The sequence below is a fragment of the Myotis myotis genome, unplaced genomic scaffold (genome assembly GCF_014108235.1).
Source record: "Myotis myotis isolate mMyoMyo1 unplaced genomic scaffold, mMyoMyo1.p scaffold_m19_p_7, whole genome shotgun sequence".
Lineage (NCBI taxonomy): Eukaryota > Metazoa > Chordata > Mammalia > Chiroptera > Vespertilionidae > Myotis > Myotis myotis.
Window position 1 is genome coordinate 53,230,674 of NW_023416379.1, and position 22,034 is coordinate 53,252,707.

General features: G+C 36.0%; 1 protein-coding gene and 1 pseudogene across 6 annotated transcripts in view; one reads left to right on the top strand and one right to left on the bottom strand.

The window, feature by feature from the left end:
- Positions 1-22,034, top strand: part of RNGTT (RNA guanylyltransferase and 5'-phosphatase) — a 247,124-nt gene that overhangs the window by 129,575 nt on the left and 95,515 nt on the right. For 5 of the 6 annotated variants that reach the window (XM_036316268.1, XM_036316270.1, XM_036316267.1 and 2 more), the window contains 2 exons: positions 2,781-2,849; positions 20,820-20,879. In XM_036316268.1, the coding sequence (XP_036172161.1) occupies positions 2,781-2,849; positions 20,820-20,879 (129 nt within the window). The remainder of the gene's footprint in view (positions 1-2,780; positions 2,850-20,819; positions 20,880-22,034) is intronic. The other variant, XM_036316269.1, reaches the window with a different exon arrangement.
- LOC118660914 lies at positions 13,409-13,570 on the bottom strand (annotated as a pseudogene).

Sequence of the window (22,034 nt, forward strand, 5' to 3'; positions counted from 1 at the left end):
ACGACTTTGCATTCCTTCAGCAGATGACTGCTGTTAACAATGGGTATAAAGTGGTTTTGCCCATTTTTCCAGCTTCACTTTTAGCTTTCAGTAGACTCTGCTTGCTTATACCACATAGTGGTCTACTTTTTGCTCTTGTGCTCTCCCTCATCTATAAACAACTGTTTCTTGTCACTCAGTGCCTGACTTGTGGGAACCACAGTTTTCTTAGTTTTCCTCCTAAAGTCTTAGTATTAATAGTAGTATTTAGACCTTGAGCCCCTAGTCTCAGGGATGGGTTTTCCCTCAGTGAGCCTGCCTCTCTCTCTCCCTATAGGAGACTGAACTTCGCCCTGCATAGGCAGGATGTTTTGGCAGGAGCAGGGTTTTTTTTGCTTTTTATCAATGGAATATCCTTGGCCCAAGGCTGTTTTTGGCTGCTATATATCTAGGTGACTTTATTCTCAGATAGCATCGTGTTATTTAGTCTTGCCAACTCCGTATTTTATACTGTTACTTTATTACATACTTTATGTTTAGGGATGGCCCAGTGTATGAAGTTGAGAAGTTTGGTCTAAGAATGGAAAAGCTGTTTACTTGCTCTAAATGATGTACCTACAATAAAAAGAGAACAAGTTCTTTAACCTTTTAAAAGTGTTTTTTAAAAAGATGATTGTGATATTTGGTTTTTATTACATCATTCCTCAGCAGGACTCTGCTATGAATGTAGCAACTTACTTTTTCTTACATAATGGGGTTCATGAAGTATCCAGTTATATATATTTTTCTTATTTGAACTTTTTTTTTTAATCTTTTTTTTTTTCTTATTTGAACTTTTATTCATCATTCATGGATTTGAAAAACATTGATACAGAACATAAAGGTCATATATATATACCTGTACTAAATATGAGCATAGGTTTCAAAAATATTTTTTCTCCAGGGTGAATAGATAACAAATATGAAACAAAGCTTTTAGTTTAATATTGCCTTCCAAAGTTACAGCAAGAGTGTCAGCTGATATTTTTTTGACATTTTGATGGTTGGAGTTTATTTTTACCTCTTGAAAGAAATTTATAAGAAATCAGTGCTTTGAATCCATATTGAATTTTTAGTTAGACAGAGTTCCTCCTCAGATGGCTAGGTCATTTAAACCTTTGAGTAAATTGGAGATCAATGTATGAATCTCAGATCTGTCCTGAAATTTTTGCCTATTTGGCTAAACTCTCGACAACATGGTTCTAAGAGATCCAGTTGGCAAGCTCCCCACTTTCATAGTGTTATAATGAGAGGAAAGAACAAAACAAAACAGGAAATATTAAGAGTTCTATACATATGTTTTAAGTTGAGGCAAATATACATAGCACAAAATGGACCATTTTAACAAATCTTAAGCATACATTTCAGTGGCATTAAATACATTTACATTGTCGTGTAACCATTACTGTCATCTACCTCCAGATCGAGTTTTACCTTTCTAAACTGAAACTCTACCCATTAAACACTAACTCATTTACCCTCACCCCAGCCTTTCTAATTTCTGTCCTTAGGAATTTGACTAAGGAGCATTACAGTTTTAAGGGACTGTAGATATTCAAACTCAAATTGGTCTTTAAGCAGTTAGGAACTAGTATCGCTCTAATTTTGCTCACTGCCCCCAGTTTAGAGAAATTACAGATTTTGAAGGAAGTAATGGCAGAAAAGGTAAAGGTCACAGTTGGCGAGGAGAAACACTAATCTTGTTGCATGTGAAGTACACTTGAAATTTCGGTTGTTGCTATTGGAATGTAAATCTCCCTATAAGTGAGTGTAGTGGTTTTAAGAGGATGTGATTATGATAAAAGATTTGGATTAGATAACCCACAACAGATCCTAAAATTTGAAGACACATAAATGAATCCCAAAACTGTCCTATCTGGCTCTGTGAAAGTATATTTTGTTCTCTTCCCTGAAATGCAGAAATCAATATTAGGATTTCTGGCCATGATACACATGTTCAGTTCTTCAAAATAATAAAAGTCCACGAAAAGGAAGAATTTAAAATGACTTGCTCAGAACTAATTAGAGAGCATTGGCTCTTATAACTCTGCTCTTTAGCAGATAAGGCTTTGAGAAAATTGCTATTTGTATTTTGTACTGTGCATCCCTTGTACTGCAGTTCTTTGCTTGAAAAAAAATACAGGAAAAACCAAAAAAGAAAAGAAACAGTAAGACAAAAAAGTAAGACTAAAATTTTTTCTGCTTGAGGGTTTTGGAAAAACACAGGTGATGTATTTTCGGATTGTGTTTCCTATGTCTGAGTTAGTTGTGGTTATAGATTCTCAGGGGATTCTCCCATACACTCCATCCCCAAGCAGGTTTCTCTGCTGTCTTCTTTGTTATATGTGTTTATTTTTTATTCCCTTTATTTATTACTTCCCAGAGTTTCTCCTTTTATTTTGTCAGTGAGACCAATGCTTTAAATCCACATTGAATTTTCCATATTAAAATTCCTTTCATCCTGACTCAGCAATGCATTTAAAAATGTTTTAAATATTTTATCCATCATTTTGATTGTAGTTAGGACTGTTATTCAAGATATCTAGCCTGCCATAGAATGGAAATGTTCACATATTAAAAAAAACACCTTATAATGTATTAACCTATATTCCTCTGGACAACCCCTCTCTCTCATTTTGCATTTCAGTTCTTAAAACTTAAGAAAAGTTTTTATAAAGTTTACAGAATTTAAAATACCGTTAATTAAAGTGATTATTGTATTGATTATTGTATTTCTGAAAATACATATATTTATTTTATAGCTACTTGAAGGAAATTTTGCAAAAGAAGTTAGCCATGAAATGGATGGACTTATTTTTCAGCCTACTGGAGTAAGTTCATTTATGTGTGTGGGGTGGTGATGGTAGTGGTGGTGGTGGTGGTGGTGGTGTGGTAGATATGTATGTACATGTACATACATGCATGTATCTATAAAGTACATTTTTCTCAGACACATTTATTTAGTATTATTCCTGTAATCACTGTTTTTCCTTAAAACAAACTGTTATAAAAGATTTCATTTATACTAAATATATAAAATAGTGAAATGAATAGTTTTTTTGCTTTTTCACTCAGTGTAAGAAATAAATACAGCTGGTTGTTACTTTTCAAGAAAGTTAGTCTTTAATATAATATCATAAAATGAATGCTAATTTATGTTTCTTTACTATAAATCTACCAATAATATATAAATGTTTATTTCTTGCTGTAGGCCAGTATACCTTTAAGTATTAATATTTCTAAAACTTAATTTCGCTGTGGATGAATAAAATTCAGAGTTATCGCTGCTTGAAGAAAAATATAATTCTTTGAATATTTATTCCATATCAAATTTCTGAAACTCATTAAAGGACTTTCAACAACTTAGTAGTCAAATCATATATTTGGAGTAAGTTTTGTTTTACTCTATGGTAGGGTTTCTCAACCTCAGCACTATTGATGTTTTTGACAAGGTAATTCTTTGCTGTGGGGAGCTATCCTGTGCATGATAGGATGTTTATCAGCATCTTCCTTGGTTTGTTCTTACTAGATGCCAGTATTACCTCTCCTTTCCATCCCTCTAGGTTGTGACAACCAAAAATAATTCATTCACTGTCTAATTTCCCCTGGAGAATAAAATTGCCTTCACTTTCGAACCTGTGCGCTATAGGGCAGTGTTTCTTAAATGTGACCTGTGGTCAGGAGCATTTGCACCACACAGAAAGTTGTTAGCAATGTCACTCACCCCAGATGTGCTGATTAGAAACTCTGAGAATGCAGTCCAGCACTTTGTGCTTTAACAAGCTCTCCAAGTGACTAATGCATGTTCAAGTGTGAGAACCACTACTCTACAGGAAACGGTTGTATTTCATGTGCTGTCCCTCAGCATATGTTGCATTTAAAATTTTTTATTTTACTTATTGTTGACTGTATTACAAATGTCCCCTATTCTTCCCCCCTTTGGCTCCCTCCACCCAGCCCCCACCCCACCCCAACTCTTCACTGCACTATTATCTGTGTCCATGGGCTATGCATTTATGCACATATGTTTTTTGGTTAATTGTTAACCCTACACCCTCTCCCCCCACCCCGAAATCTGTCAGTCTGTTCCCTGCATCCATTCCTCTGGACCCAATTTGTTTGTCAGTTTATTTTGTTCATTAGATTCCACATATAAGTGAGGTCATGTGCTATTTGCTTTCACTAACAGCTGCCCTTGCCAAAACTGATAGAGGGGAACATCTTCTGTGGTCTAAAGAGGAGGAGATGGAGGAGAGTTAGACGCTTGGGACAGAAATTGTAGAAAATGCTATCTTAGGAAATATGGAAGGTAGATCTTTTAAGTTTCAGTATTCTCTAGGCCTAATCTCCATTGGAAAGATTTAAAGTCTAAATATAACAATAACTACAGTAAATTTCATTGCGTTAAACTCACGGTTCAGACCCATGCATATGTGAGATTTTGGTGGTATGTAAGAGAAGTGGCCTGACAGGTGAGTCTCTGTGATGTCTAGTATAGTCAGTTGATTTATTAGTCTATTCCCATTCTAGCAACCACACTTGTTATTACAATGATTTTGTAAGTGATATCTGGTAAGGCTAGCCTCTCTGCTCTTTGCCAGGATTTTCTTAAATATTTGTGGATATTTGGTTTAACATATAAGGTTTAGAATCAGTTTGTCATATTACCCAAAAATTCTGTTGGGCATTTATTTGGAATTGATTTGAATTTAGATTAATTTGGAGAAAATAGATGTTTTTACAGTGTTAAATTATCTTATGAATATGGTATAGCTCTTTTCAGGTCTTTTTCTGCTCTCTAATTGAGTTGAAATTTTTAATTGTTTTTAATCCAATTTCTAAATATTTAATATTTTCCATTTTTATAGTAAACAGTGACTTTAGAAGAATTTGCTACTTCTAGTGTGCTGTCGTCACACTGTTGATTATTTAATTGGCTCACCTCCTTGCTGAACATTGTTAGTTCTAATAATTGTATAATTTTACATATTGGCCAGAACCTCTAGTACTGGTTTAAACAATGACTCTCATTGGATGGAGGAAAGGGAAACATTTATCCTTTATTTCAATCTCAAAGGGAATGTGGCTAAATTTTCTCCATTAAGTATGCTTTTGGTAGATTTCTGTTAGATATCTTTTATCATGTTAAGAAATTTTTGTTTTTACAAAGGGTTTTTTTTCCCTCCCCCCAGTCAGAAGTAGATTTTGGGAGTTAACAAATGTTTTTTCTGTTACCTGTTATCTATGCTTTTCTGTTGAGAGTATCATGCCATTTTTCCCTTTTATGACATTCATGTAGTAAATTACAGTAATTTCCTCATGTTGGTCCATTCTTGCATTCTGGGATAAATGCTACTTGATCATGATATATATAATTTTTAATATACCTTTGGTTTTGGTTGTAATAGTTTTTTGAGAATTTTTGCTACCTTATTTCTTACAGTTCTTTTCTCTATTTTTTAATATATTCAAAATAAAAGAGGTAATATTATGGAAAAATTATATAGGCTCCAAGTAACATTCTTATAATACATGGCCATGATATTAAAAGTCAATTAAAATATCATGGCTTATACTGGAAAATAGAGTAGTTCCTTCTCCTACCCTTCCCCAGACCCAAAGTGCACTCCTAGGAGGTAATCATTGTTTGTTGTTTTAGCTGCTTTTTTTCTTCTGTTATTTGCAAAATCTATTTATGCTGCTCGCTTTTGGTGTTTCGTTTTGCACATGATCTGCTTACTTTCTACTAGAACAGGATTGAGCTTCCTAACTGCACCAATACTCCCTCACCCTCCTCTGTATTATACAATTATAATTATTGTACATGTTTGGTTAAATGAATATTCAGTATTTGTATTTCTATGGTAACATAAATATTGTTCATGTCTGAGTCAACTAGTATATTTTTCTTTTTTAGAAAACTTTTCTTGCCTAGAGTTCGGAATTGCTTAGTCGCTTGTTATGATTATTACTACTTTTTCCTTAAACTCTGTAAAACAACTGTTAAATTTTTATTACCTGGTAAATGATAATATATCCAGTCCAGTTTTTACTTGAAGGCATTCCTTTTGAAGCCCTCACTTTGTCTCCCCCTTCTAAATCACAGCACATTGCAATATTGCAGAGATCCCTTTGTACTTCTTAGGTTCTTCCTTGAGATTTTTAACTTATTCCATGTCCTGATTCCAGAAAGGTGAAATTCTGATGAGTTCATAATTGATTCCACTTTTTGTGCATCTGCTGCTTTCATTACTACACGCAGACAGTGTTAAAGATAGGTATTCCTAAGTTACCCCTGTTAGTCTGATGGTAATATATTAGGGTGTATGTATAAAGGAAATGGAAAAGTAGTTGTGAAGTGTCTTCCATGTTACCTTAGGCATGGACAGTTAATCTCACAGCTCTTTAAGCAACACTCACACATACACATCACATCACAAAATGATTTAATTAATTAAATTAAATTTAATTTAATTTTTTTTTTTTTACAGAGAGGAAGGGAGAGAGATAGAGAGCTAGAAACATCAATGAGAGAGAAACATCGATCAGCTGCTTCCTGCACACCCCCTACTGGGGATGTGCCCGCAACCAAGGTACATGCCCTTGACCAGAATCAAACCTGGGACCTTTCAATCCGCAGGCCGACGCTCTATCCACTGAGCCAAACTGGTTACGGCTGATTTAATTAATTTTAGACCAGCTTGGTCAAAGTGATTTCTATCTTCATACACACCTTTGTCTTTCCTGTGATAGTCTAGGTCCTGGTCACCAATCCATATCTTTTCTTTCCCTGACATGGAGTTTCTTGGGTTCTCTGATACCAGCTGATCTTATTCTGAGGCCTCCTGACCAAGAGAGATATAACATTTTGATGGAAAAGAGCAACAGTTTGGGCCCTAATGAGATCTAGGATTTCTGTGCATACTCGGTCTCCCCTGGTCTCTATTCCACAGGACTTATGAAGCAGTGGTTTGCTTTTTTTTTTTAATATATTTTATTGAGTTTTTACAGAGAGGAAGGGAGAGGGATAGAGAGTTAGAAACATCGATGAGAGAGAAACATCGATCAGCTGCCTCCTGCACACCTCCTACTGGGGATGTGCCCGCAATCAAGGTACATACCCTTTACCGGAATCGAACCTGGGACCTTTCAGTCCACAGACCGATGCTCTGTCCATTGAGCCAAACCAGTTAGGGCGGGCTCGTTTGCTTTTATGATGCCAAAATCAATGTTATTTTCTATCTTTCTCCTTGAACAGTTGTTACTTAATTGCCAAATATCTTTTGGACTAAAACAGGTCACTTAAATGATTTTTCTCTAAGCATAAAAAAAAAAAAAAAAAAATCTCCTTTGAACATATTTGCCAGTGATGTATCTGATAAGGGGTTAATACCCAGAATTTATAAAGAACTTATACAACTCAACACCAAAAAACCCAAATAATCTATACTAATAAAAGGGTAATATGCTAATTAGACCAGGAGACCTTCCAGGAGACCTTGTGGACGTCCTTCTGGACAAAGCCATGGTGGTGAGGTTGAGGCAGAGGCGGTTACGGGCGATCAGGCCAGGAGGGTAGGGCAGTTGGGGGTGAGCAGGCCGCCAGGGGGGCCAGTTGGGGGCGAGCAGGTCAGTGGGGGGGGGGCAGTTGGGGGTGATCGGGCTGGCAAGGGAGGAAGTTGGGGGTGATCAGGCTGGCGGGGGGACAGTTGGGGGCGATCAGGGTGGCAGGGGGGGGCAGTTGGGGGCGATCAGGCTGGCAGGGGGGGGGTTGTTGGGGGAAAGCAGGCCAGTAGGCAGAGTGGTTAGGGGCAATCAGGCAGGCAGGCAGGTGAGCAGTTAGGAGCCAGCGGTCCCAGATTGAGAGATGGATGTCTGACTGCCGGTTTAGGCCTAAACCGGCAGTCAGACATCCCCTGAGAGGTCCCAAATTGGAGAGGGTATAGGCCAGGCTGAGGGAACATCTCCCCTCCCCCCCAACACACACACACACACACACACACACACACACACACACACACACACACGAATTTCGTGCACCAGGCCACTAGTCCAACTATAAATGGACAATGGATCTAAATAGACTTAAATAGACTTTTCTCAAAGAGGACATATAGATGATGGCCAATAGACATCTGAAAAGATGTTCAGTGTCACTAATCATTAGAGAGATGCAAATTAAAACCACTTACTAGGTGTACCAGTTAATGCGGATTTTTTTCAGTAGATGGAGTTGCACATATATGCGATTTGATACGTGTGCTATTTTGTTGTATTGACAGCAAGCTTCAAAACTTCATATGTCAAATTTGCTGAAGGTGTTAACATCATAGATATTTTTATGTTTAAAAATGTCAAATTCCATGCCAAAAAAGAACATTTGTGGGAAGTTTTAATTCATTACTTTATTTTGAAGAAAAAGTTATTGTATACTTTGGGAAGCTTATGGTGAACATGCTCATCTCCAGATACTTGTGAACACTGGTTTAAACGCTTTAAAAGTGATGATTTCGATGAGAAAGACAAAGAACATCCAGGTCAACTGAAAAAGTTTGAAGACCAACAATTACAAGCATTATTGGATGAAGGTGCGTGTCAAACTCAAAAACAACTTGCAGAAAGATTAAACATTGCTCAGCAAACAATTTTCAATCGTTTACAAACAATGGGGAAGATTTTAAACGAAGGAAAATGGGTGCCACATCAACTGAACAAAAGACAAATGGAAAACCGAAAAGTCATCAGTAAAATGTTGCTTCAACGGCATAAAAGAAAGTCTTTTTTTGCATCGAATCGTGACAGGCAATGAAAAGTGGATTTATTTTGAGAATGCCAAATGCACAAAATCATGGGTTGATCCAGGTCAACCATCAACATCAACTGCAAGGCCAAATCGCTTAGGAAAGAAGACAATGCTCTGCGTTTGGTGAGATCAGGCAGGTGTGGTGTATTATGAGCTTCTAAAACCAGGTGAAACCGTTAATACTGATCACTACCGACAACAAATCTATTTGAACCACGCTTTGATCGTGAAACTACCAGAATGTGCCAGAAGACACGGCTGTAATTTTGCTTCATGATGATGCACCATCACACACTTTGAAACCAATTAAAGACACGTTAAAATATCTTGCCTGGGAAGTATTAACCCATCCTCTGTATTCACCAGACCTTGCTCCTTCAGATTACCACTTGTTCCAATCGATGGCACATGCACTTTCTCAGCAGCACTTCAAAACCTATGAAGAAGTGGAAAATTGGGTCTCTGAATGTTTTGCCTCAAAACAAGAAAAGTTCTATTGGGACGGTATCCACAAATTACCTTAAAGATGGGGAAATGTGTAGCTAGCGATGGACATTACTTAGAAGAAAGCACTTTTGATGTTTCTCTAGAAATTACTGTGTTTTCTTTGATTACAAAACCCGCCGTTATTAACCGGTACACCTACTACATATGTGTCCTTATCCCCTCATTGCCATACCCCACCCCCCAGTTTGTACCCTCACCCCCCTAGTGTCTGTGTCCATTGGTTATGCTTATATGCATGCATACAAGTCCTTTGGTTGATCGCTCCCTCTTCCCCCCATCTTCCCCTGCCTTTCCTCTGAGGTTTGATGGTCTGATGGATGCTTCTCTGTCTCCGGATCTGTTTTTGTTCATCAGTTTATGTTGTTCATTATAATCCACAATTGAGTGAGATCATGTGATATATAGCTTTCTCTGACTGATTTATTTTGCTTCGCATAATGCTTAATTCTCTAGGTTTCAGTTTTCAGTTTTCCTCTTCTGTTGCCTGAATCTTTTGGACTGGAGCTTCTGTCCTTTATTTTTCTCACAGAATAAAAATATCTCCTGGGTTTTGCCTGGGATGGAGGAGGGGACCTAGAGATGTAAATGCACCTTATACAAATTTTCAACCAGTTTCCTTGTTTTCAGTACCGTGCATCACCTTCTGCCCCTTGGCAACCATTGCAGTCAAAGGAACAGATTACCTAATCCTTTCTGGGGAACTGCAGCTTGCAGCATGAATTGCTTTGCACTGGTATCCTTCTCTTACTATCTAGTTTTCTTTGCTCTTGCACTATTAACTTCTCTATATACTTCTTATCTTTCAAAAATATATTGACATATTGTTTTTTGCTATTATCTTCCCATTTTCCTTTTTTGTTGCTGTCTCTTCTGTAACTCTCATTTTAGTGAGGTCTCACATCAAAATAGATATAAATGCACATGTTAAATCCACCACATTTATCAGAAAATCCTCAGAACTTCTTACAATGTGGTGGTTTATCTTTTGGCCCCTTAAGCCAATAATTCAAATACAAGAAGAAAGGTAGTGGTCTGAGCCAGTCTGTGTAACTTGAGGAGGAAGCCCTGGTCAAGGGTAGGTACAGCTTGACTTTAAACTGCAATCTATTTTCTTTTTTTTTTTTTTTAAATAAATCTTTATTGTTCAGATTATTACAGTTCCTCTTTTTCCCCCACATAGCTCCCTTCCACCCAGTTCCCACTCCACCCCCTACCTCCCCCCCCCGATTGTCATCGTCCATAGGTGTACGATTATTGTCCAATCTCTTCCTGCACCCCCCTACCCCTTTCCCCCCAAGAATTTTCAGTCCACTGCCTTTCTATGTCCCTGATTCTATTATATTCACCAGTTTATTCTGTTCGTCAGATTTTTTATTCACTTGATTTTTAGATTCACTTGTTGATAGATACGAACTTGTTGTCACTCTGTTGTTCATAATTCTTATCTTTACCTATTTTAAAAAATATATATTTTATTGATTTTTTACAGAGAGGAAGGGAGAGAGATAGAGAGTTAGAAACATCTATCAGCTGCCTCCTGCACATCTCCTACTGGGGATGTGCCCGCAACCCAGGTAAATGCCCTTGACCGGAATCGAACCTGGGACCTTTCAGTCTGCAGGCCAATGCTCTATCCACTGAGCCAAACTGGTTTTGGCTATATTTACCATTTTTTTCTTCTTCCTCTTAAAGAATACCCTTCAGCATTTCATGTAATAATGGTTTGCTGCTGATGAACTCCTTTAGCTTTTCCTTATCTGTGAAGCTCTTTATCTGACCTTCAATTGTAAATGATAGCTTTGCTGGGTAGAGTAATCTTGGTTGTAGGTTCTTGCTATTTATCACTTTGAATATTTCTTGCCCTCCCTTCTGGCCTGCATAGTTTCTGTTGAGAAATCAGCTGACAGTCGTATGGGTACTCCCTTGTAGGTAACTAACTGTTTTTCTCTTGCTGCTTTTAGGATTCTCTCTTTGTCTTTTGCTCTTGCCATTTTAATTATGATGTGTCTTGGTGTGGTCCTCTTTGGATTCCTTTTGTTTGGGGAGCTTTGCACTTCCTGGAGTTGTAAGTCTATTTCTTTCACCAGGTAGGGGAAGTTTTCTGTCATTATTTCTTTAAATAGGTTTTCAATTTCTTGCTCTCTCTCTTCTTCTAGCATCCCTGTAATTCGGATGTTGGTACTCTTGAAGTTTTCCCAGAGGCTCCTTGTACTATCTTCATATTTTTGTATTCCTTTTTTCTTTTGCTTTTCCAGTTGGGTGTTTTTTGCTTCTTCATATTTCAAATCTTTGACTTGATTCTTGGGGTCCTCTAGTCTGCTCTTGGATCTCTGTATATTATTCTTTATTTCAGTCAGTGTATGCTTAATTTCTGATTGGTCCTTTTATATATCCTTGAGGGTCTCACTATATTTCTCAGAGGTTTCTAGAAGATTCTTGAATAACCTTATAACTGTGGTTTTGAACTCTATACCCAGTAGTTTGCTTTCCTCCATTTCTTTCATTTGTGACATGTTTCTTTGTCTCCGCATTTTGGCTGCTTCCCTGTGTTGATAGAGTGGCTTTCTGTGCTAGGTGTCCTATCGGGCCCAGTGACTCAGCCTCCCCAATTACCTGAGGTGGACACTCTTGGTGCACCCCTTTGTGGGCTGTGTGCACAGTCTTGTTGTAGGTAAGCCTTGATTGTAGTTGGTATCACTGGGAGGAATTACCTCCAGGCCAATTGGCTGTGCGGACCAGTTGTGTCTACAATGGGAGACCTGCTATGCTGGAGACACCCTTATGGGGCAGGACTTGCTTCAGTGGAGCTTTGTAGCTCACTGAGCCTGCCCAGGTTTTTAGGTGGAGAAAGGCCAGGCCATTCATATGCAAAAGCCTCAGTGGACAGCTTGGGTGGGGTTGTAAATTGGGTGGGGCAGGGTCTCAGGGAATCACCAGGGTGGAGGAAACTGCAATGGCTGCCAGTCAGCTCTGCCTCAGAGAGGTCCTGGGATCTGTGTCCCGAGGCCTGTGCACGAACAATGACTGCTGCAAGCACCTCTTAGAGAAAGCTGCCCTCACGTTCCGGTCCGATGCCAGAGAGTCCAATTTCTCTCCTTATAAGTCTGGGTCCCCAAATTCTCACCCGGAACTCGAGCTCAGAGCAGTCGGGAGCTTGTATTTCCCTCCTGATTGAAAAAGACCACAGCATACCCAGCTGCCAGCCCCTTTCCCACGTGCCTCTGTACCTCCACACTTCCACACCTCTGTACCTTGTACCAGACTCAGTGGGCTTTTCTCTTTCCTTCTAGTTGTAGAATTTCCACTCGGCCAGCTTTCCCATGGTTCTAGATGATATTCATTATGTCTTTTAGTTGTAGTTTTAATGTGGTTGTACGTGGCAGCAAGTTCAGGTGTTTACCTATGCCGCCATCTTGGTTGTCCCTTGCAATCTATTATCTGATACCACAGAAATATTCAAAGGCAAATGAATGGCAGAAGATACATTTACTTGTGGAAAATTTCTTTGGCCTACATTTGTTTGGTGCTACTTACTTAAAACTTGGCAAGAAGTTAATTCTGCTCCATTACATTAATTATAAGGAGCTAACTAAAGTTGAATAAAATGTAAAAGATACGACATTGCTAAAAAATATATTTTGAATCCTGGAAAAATACTGAAAAATAGTGATAAAAATACTGTATTAAAGTGACAGTTCTGTTGAGGACAACCCCCAAATACCAGCTTAGAAGAACATGTGTTTTTTTTTTTTTTTAACCTTTTGATCTGATGTCCTGTTTTTTCAGAGACATAACCTTGTAACATATCCAGAAATGCATATAGTTCATTACTTTTATAAGAAAAAGCAAAGTTGATGGATGGTATATTCAGAAAAATAAAGCTTAGGAGATTTCTTTGTGTTTATAAAGAAATGCACCAGTATCTAATATTTACTAAAACACAGAACAATCATTAATTATCATGAAAGCCTCAACTTAGATTAAATTGCATTTATAGAATTAGAGAAAATCACAGCTGAGAAAGGTACTTCCAAGATTATCTAGCTCAGTGGTTTTAAAATATTAATTTCCAAAGTTTGAGGTTTTTGTGTATTGCCTCGAGGGACCACATGGAGGGATACATTAATAGATAAGCATTCCTTTTATACTACTGGAGCCCTGATTTATTTCTTTTGTATTGTATTTTTAAACTGATAAGAACAGATAATACACTTGATCTTAGCCAAAAGGCCGAGAAGCGATGTATTGTATTTTTAGATAAGATTGTGTTTTTAAAAGGATTTCATTTAAGTTTACACTATTTGAATCAACTGCTTTTTTGAAAAGTCACCAGTGGTCTCTCTTCATTTGCAAAAAGGTAATTTTTCACCTAGTTTCTTACTCATCCATTTAGTGGTAGTTTATACTGCTGTTCACTTTATCTTAAACTCCTTCTTTCCATGGCTTCTGTGACACCATGTGTTCCTGATTTCTTCTAGTCTTACCTCTTACCTCTTATCTAGTCATTCAAGTTCTTGGTCTTCTACTAGCCATTGAAGTTTGGAGTTTCTCAAGACCCAGGGTCCTGGACCTTCATTCTTCTCATGCTCTGTTCTCTCTCTAGAAATCTAATCCACAGTCATGGTTTTAGTTATCTCTTAACTAACAATCAGTGACTCAGATTTTTTAAAAGCTGATTAAAAAAAATAAAAATCCTCACGCACTGGTATGTTTATTGATTTTAGAGAGAGAAAGATTACATTGATAGGCTGCATAACACCCGCCCCCCACCCCCAACACCACACACACACACACACACACACACACACACACACACACACAGACCCCCATCGGGGATTGAACTGGAAACCTGGGTATGCCCCTAACTGAGAATGAACCCAAAGCCTTTTTGGTGCAAGGGACCATTCTTCAACCAGCACCCCCCCCCCCCCCCCCCCACTGGGGCTTAAGCTGGTTTTTAAAAGTTGATTTGTTTATCTAATTACCTACTCTGATAATTGCCTTTTGAATTTCTCAAAAACACCAGAAACTTAATACATTTTAAAGCTGAACTTCATTTCTACTCCCCAAACTATATAAACCAATCCTTTCCCAACATTTTCTACCTTCCTTAAATGAGAAATCCAGATGTTATATTTGACATTTTCTCCTCTTTCATCCCTCTGATCCTTCTCCAAGCCTTGCTTTGCATCTTGAACGTATCTCTTAAATTATTTCCTTTTCTTTCCATTATCACTGCCACAACTCTAATTTGACTTGTCATTCATTACCTCTTGCCTGGACCACTGCAGTGGCATCCTAACTGGTCCTCCAACATCTGGAGTGATCTTCCTTAATCTCTAGTGACTTCCCCTTGCTTTCAGGGTAAAGACCAAAATTAGATTTGAAGCTGGTTTACTGTCTTCTTGATCACAGCTTGGTTTCTCCATATGTTTTGCTGTTGATGCAAAAATAACTGATATTTTTACTTATAAACAATGGTCTTAAAAATTTGAAGCATAAGCTATACATGACAAAATATTTAAATATTTTGAGAAAAATGGATATTTTCTTTAAAGAAAAAATTAGCTGTTTATTTTAATATACTAGTAAGCCTATATTCTTTGTAAGGTTTAAGGTGCAAACTTTGATAAATTTTAAAAAGTATTTTCAAATTGAATTTTCTGTTTGGTTATTAGTCTACACAGAAGGCAGTTAGGTTATATTAGATCCTTATATATATTGTTTTCAATTTTATGATTTCATTGACATTTTGAATTGCTAATCTTTTATGGTTTGTCACCTAAAAATGAATATCTTAAAATGGCCATTTGGCATTTTAATATGCTGTAGGTAGTAGATCTTTTCATTTAATAACAGTTAGATCTTTTAATTTAATTTAAAAAGTTGATAATACTTATTTATGAGCTTTTATAAGAGGGTTTTAATGGTTTATGTAGCATAGTAAATTTTTATTTGTGGAAATGACTGATTAATTTCTAATGTTTTAAAAAGTCATATTTGATTTTACTTTTATCATCTGGAGACACGTTTCTAGAAAGAGTTTTTGTGCCATTAATCTATCGCTATGAAATAAAAACAGAATTATATATAATAATTTACAAAACAGGTAATAATAAAAATCTTGATAGTATATTCTTTATTTTTAAAAAGACTGTTGTTGTTTTATCTACCAGCTATACTGTGATTAGTAAACTATATAACTTTCTGTATTGAGTCTATTTACTCTTAAGCAATAGTGATATAATTGATTTTCTTTTATATTTTCACCACTATCTTGATTTTTTGTAAGGTGGATTAGCTTGATTTTATATCTCTTATATGAATCAGTTTGCATGTAAATTGAGTCAGCTTTGATTTTAATACTGCTTTCTTGTGAAATATTAATGTTTTTATTAAATCTTTACTACTTCCAGGTATATTGAATGTTATGTATAGATTGTAAAATGAAAATTGGAATTAGTCTAATGTCTTGTCTTGAAGTACATGATGAATTAGAGTGGTTTTCCTCTGTAGCGGGGATGATGTTACCATGGTGAGTGCTTCTGTTGCCATGACATTAGCTTGCATATTTTGATAGGTCTTCAGTTGAAGAAGGGCTCTGTTTCCTGGCAGATTGGAAAAGTGTCATTCTGTCTTTTCCCAAAATGTGTTATTTTTTTATTGAAATATACAATAATCTCCAAAGAATTGGAATAGCTAAGTGCCAAGAAAGAAATTACACCTTGCTTATTTTCTTTTTTTTTTTTTCCTGTTCAGCTTTTAGAACACAGCAAAATACTCTTAGCTTGCTTTGTGTAGGGAAGAAAAAGGAGAAAATCATTTTTCTAGTTTTCTTAATAAATAAAATGTTTGCTTTTCCATTGAATTTTGTTGACAAAATAAATAGCTAAAGATGAATAATTTGTAATCAGTCTCAGCTGGATATAAATATATACTGTTACCACACAACTAAGACATTGCTAATGATGATATATTGGTAGCAGAGAAAGGGTAAGTAAATGTGATTAAGGACTTCACAAAAATGAAAGAATCAATGAATTCTAAGAGAGTAAATATATAAAGTACAAAAGTTCTCATATCAGTGATACATTTTAAATAAAATGAATAGGGATAGTCCTTTCTAGTGATGACTTGCATTAATATAGAAGCATTAATAGTAGATATTTTTTGGAATTTTTGTTTTATAGTAGTATATTTTTTTTAAAAGAGAAACCATATGATCACCTCAATAAATGCTTTTTAAAAATCTTTAAAAAAATATTTTTATTGATTTCAGAGAGGAAGGGAGAGGGAAAGAGAGATAGAAACATCAATGATGAGAGAGAATCATTGAACTTCTGCTTCCTGTATGCCCCCTACTTGGGATTAAGACCACAACTTAGGCATGTGCCCTTGACTGGAATTGAACCCAGGACCCTTCAGTCCTCAGACCAATGCTCTATCCACTGAGCCATACCAGCTAGGGCTATAGTGGTATAATTTAATTTCTAACTAGATAATACAGAAATTTTAACAAGTAGTGAAAAAATAAAAAGAAAGTCTCCCTCTTGCACTTCTCTTTTCCCTCATTTATCTATTGCTGTTAGTTTAAAATTTATCTCTTTATAGTTTCTTTATGCACTTATAAACAAATACAAAAACTTTAATACATTCTTATTCCCATCTCACTTTTCAAGAAAAGTAGCATATTTTGCACTTTGTTTTTCAGAATTTGTCCCAGCCATATTTTTAAATGTATATTTTATTAGTGATACCATTTTTGCATCTGGGGACATACTGGAATCAGCAAAAAGATAAGGAGTTATTATTGACATTTCCCAACCCTTATGCTTATGACAATTCAGAATTTTAGAAGGAAATATTTAAAAGCATACATTTTATCAATTTATAATAAAAATGGATTCTCCTTTTGTTGTCAGAGTTTACTGATACCATTAGTAGCTCGTTCTATTGATAGACCAATTCATTTTGTAACAGCTACAAACTGGAATCCTATATAATAAAGAGCTAATAGGCTAATTAGACCAGATGGCGAAACGACCTTCCAGAATGACCAGTGGGCAGGGCCACAGGGCCACGAGGCAGCCGGGCTGCGAGGGCTGAGCCCCTTGCAGAATTTCGTGCTTCGAGCCCCTTTTATGAATTTCGTGCTTTGGGCCTCTAGCATTGTATAAATGAGAGCATATTTGCACAAACTTTTTTTCCTGTGTCAAAGTATTTTCTTTTTTATATTAGCCCCATTTATCCTTGGAATAATAAATTAGATATTGGTGTTGTTTTCTTGGGGAAGATGGTCTGACTAGGTGATTGTGATTTTCCCATAATACTCTACATGCCAGTAGTAGGAGCATAGACAATTATTTTAGTGATACTATGTAGTACAAATTCGCAAATAGGACGTTAATGTAGTTGATGTGTAAAGTAGCTAGCCTTCAGATGTTACTTGTATTGAGAGTTGATCACCTAGCAGTAGGCTGGTTTTATTTAGACATGTGTCTGTCTACCTGAGAAGAGGAGAAACTATGAGTTGGCTAGCTTGAAAAGTTAGTGAATTTTATACCAGATGACAGTAGTCTTGGATACTGAGTGAAAGCTAATCTTGGGTTATGGAATATATTAACTTACCCTTTCATCTGATAAGTGTCATCTGTATGTCATATACATTGCTGAGTTTTAGAAATCATAACAATGAATAAAGACAGAGTTCTGCCCTCAAATGGGCTTAGCATTCTGTGAAGAAACTTGGCATAGCAGCAAATTACATTACGGTGTGTAAGGTAAAAGTGTGCCCACTGATGGACTAGGGCAGTGATGGCGAACCTTCTGAGCTCGGCGTGTCAACATTTTGAAAAACCCTAACTTAACTCTGGTGCCGTGTCACATACAGAAATTTTTTGATATTTGCAACCATAGTAAAACAAAGACTTATATTTTTGACATTTATTTTATATATTTAAATGCCATTTTACAAAGAAAAATCAACCAAAAAAATGAGTTCGCCATCACTGGACTAGGGGAAGCATTAGAGTGGACACAGAGAGTAGGGTCAGGGTGCATTGGGAGATTAGGCATATGCTAAAGACAAGACAGGATACCTGGTTTAGGAAGGCTCTCCCTGCTGCCCCAGGGGTAGAGACAGGCTAGATGGTTTAGCTGCTGAAGAAGTTATTAGGTTTCCTGAGCTCTCTCTTACCAGGAAGTTAGCCAGGCCACTTACCAGTTGTTTTCTCATCCTACTTACAGCTCCACACACAGCTAGACTAAGAATAACTAGAAGACAATGGACTTAAAATTGGTTTCCTTTGGAACAGTTTTATATTCTCAACTCATGAGATCATCTAACCCAACCTTTTTAGTCTTTAATTATTTTCTTTGGCTAAATGAAACAGTTTATTTTGATATTGTTGTAGAAAGATTTCTGTGCTTCAGTGATTTGGGAACATTTTGGACAAGTCATAACCTTTCTGGTTATCAATTTGTTTTTTATCTATAAAAAGAGGGAATTTACTGCATGCTTTCAGGGCCCTCACATTTTTCTAGTATTTTTACCCAGGTCTAGTAACTAGTCTTGATACTAATGAGGTATTTTCATTTAACTTTCCATTACCCCAATTTCCTAATTGGTTAAATTATAAAATCACTTATAGTTCTATGAAACTACCCAGATATAGAAACCAAAGCTGAACGTTCAGAAGTCTTTGTGTAACTATAGTTTTAAAAAATTGTTTAATTAGCCGAAACCGGTTTGGCTCAGTGGATAGAGCGTCGGCCTGCGGACTGAAAGGTCCCAGGTTCGATTCCGGTCAGGGGCATGTACCTGGGTTGTGGGCACATCCCCAGTGGGAGATGTGCGGGAGGCAGCTGATCGATGTTTCTCTCTCATCGATGTTTCTAACTCTCTATCCCTCTCCCTTCCTCTCTGTAAAAAATCAATAAAATATATTTAAAAAAAAATTGTTTAATTAGAAATGTAAGCCATAGGTTTTTTTATATTGAAACAATAGCCAGGACAAATTAATTAGACTTGTGAATGAGATAATAAAAATAGTAATGTATTTTTGAGTAATTTTTCCAACTTGAATAAGCCAAGAAGTTTCATCAGTTCTTTAGTAATTTTACTCTCAAATCACAACCTCAGTTTCCATAATTAGCAGGAAAGTGTTTTTAAGTAAATGAGAAATGTCAGCAAGCTTTTGAAAGTGGAATTCTCCATCGTGCCCCCTCCCCCCAGCCCCCTGCTTCTTTCCCTGATACCTCTCCCTACTATTTCTACCAAGAATGTGACTTTTCAGAATGGAATTTAAATGATTGATTTGACGTATTTTTTTTTTTTAGAATGGCTTTTCCCTCTCTATGTCATTAACAGGATAGAGTAGTGAGCCAACTTAGTCTCAGAAAACTTGATCATACCTCCTTAGCTCAAATACATTCCTGGAACTTTCTTGTAAGGTATTGTTCTTCAAAATTTAACCCATGCATTTCTCTTATTCAAGAAAACTTTCTTTAGCCCTGTCCCACTGATTTTGATGTTTCTCTGTTATACTTACTTAGCAACCCGTGTGTTCATTTTTGCACTTCTGTGATATTTGTTGAGGAGTAGATTAAAAAGCCTCATGTGGTTCAGCTCATATCTTCTCCAGTTAGTATAGTACCAAGCACATAGTAGATACTTAGTATTGAATGAATGACTTTCCCTCTATATAGGAGGGTATTTCTGTCTTGTTTTACACAATAGCTATTTGCTGTTTGCTTCTAAGTGAAACATAGACAAAAGATCCACTCAAGTCACTAAATCTAGAGTTGTTTTACTCTTCTATTTAGTAGCCTTAATAATTAGAATTTCTTCTGTTCTAACAAAATGCTAGAACAGCAACAATAATAAAATTAATATTGTGGTAAGGCCAAGGATCTTTCTTAGCTTCAGGGTGTGATCCTTGTGAAGAAAGCATTATGGTTTTAGTGTAGGGCCTGGAATATGTATTATGTTAAAATATCTGGTCACTAGTGGAAGTTGTAGAGTAGGGCTGCAAAGCATTTTAGGTATTTCTGGTGTAGACGTTCTGTTTTAGGCAAGCAAAATGGTATTACATTTTTACAAGCTGGATGAAGCCCACATTTTGAACTGCTTAAAATCATGGAGTAGGTAGTTATTAGAGACAAAGAGGAACTAAATATCTTGCTGTTATTGCTATTATTACTGTTATCTTTCTTTACATCAGGGTTTTTCAACTTTGGTAGAATTGACATTTTGAGCTGGATAATTCTTTGTTGTGGCCAGCTGCCTGTATGTTGCAGGATGTTTAGAAACATTCCTGGCCTTTACCCACTAGATGGCAGTAGCATTCCCTCCCTTCCCCAATGTGACAACTAAAAAATGCCAAATATTCCCTGGAGGGCAAAATTGCCTCTTAGTTGAGAATCATTGCTTTATTCCACAGAATAATATCACTTATGCCTCCATTTTGTTTTCTCTTCATTTTTGTTTTAGAGACTTCTCTTTGGCACATGGCCATTCTCTACCTCTAAAGCCAGGCTCTACTCTTACTTGGTAAACATTTTCCTGAACATTTTTTTGTTGCCTGACATTTGCATTTATTACATTTTTTATGATAATGGGACATCACAGGTTGTAGTAGTAATTGTCTTTAGACATAACCTATCCCCAATTTTTATTTGAGAGCTCATCTGATAAAATCAGATTTATTTCTATAGAACTAAGTATTGTATGTATCAGTTAAATATAGCTTTTATAATTATTTTTATTTAGATATATGCTAGCGAATTTAATGAAATTGAAATGCACTACTCCCTAATTATGTAGCTTGAAAGAATGTTTTTGTATCCTTGTTTATATTTGAGCAAGATTCTGCATTTCATTTGATAATTCACAAGTACTTATTTTTAAAAGGCTTAAATCCCTGTATTATGTAATACATTTGCCTTTATTATTGAGATTATAAAAAAAGGAATCTTTTTAATAATTGATATATATATATAATGTTTCATGAATATTGCTAATTTAAATAATTTCATAATCTAAAATAATTCATTTAAAAATAAAGTTAACTATACCTGAGACTAATATTTTGTAGTACATTTTAAACTTTTGCATTTTATTATTTTTATTATTAAGTGTTTATGGAACATTTTACTAGGTATTTTGTAGGCATATAATTAGATGGAATTTTTGCTGAAGTAGAATTTACATTTTAGTAGGTGTTTAAATATATTTTAATCGTGGAATCTATGTTATTGTTCTCAATTTACATTCAGTAATTGAGAACTCTAGTATTTTAAAAATATACTTTTCTAGCATTTTTATACATTTTATTAATTTTCATAAATGTGTTTTGAAATTCCCAATCAAGTCCAGAATTTCAAATTAAAATAAATGATTTAATGTGCTGTGAGAAGAGGAATGACTTAAGTTTCTGAATTATTGCTTTTATGAACAGAAGAGTTGGTTGGTGCATGCTGTATTTTTTTTTTTTTTACATGCTGTATTTTCATTAGTCAAGATGGAATCTTGATTTCCAGAGAGAAGAATGTAAAAGATATTTAACATTAATTGTGCAAATAATATCACATATTAAAATTATTTTAGGGTTTGTTAGTTACCTATTAAAAAGTATTTTAAAACTATACAATCATTAATCTTTCCTTAATTTTTTTAACTTAGATTAATAGTGGTTTCTAAGTGGTC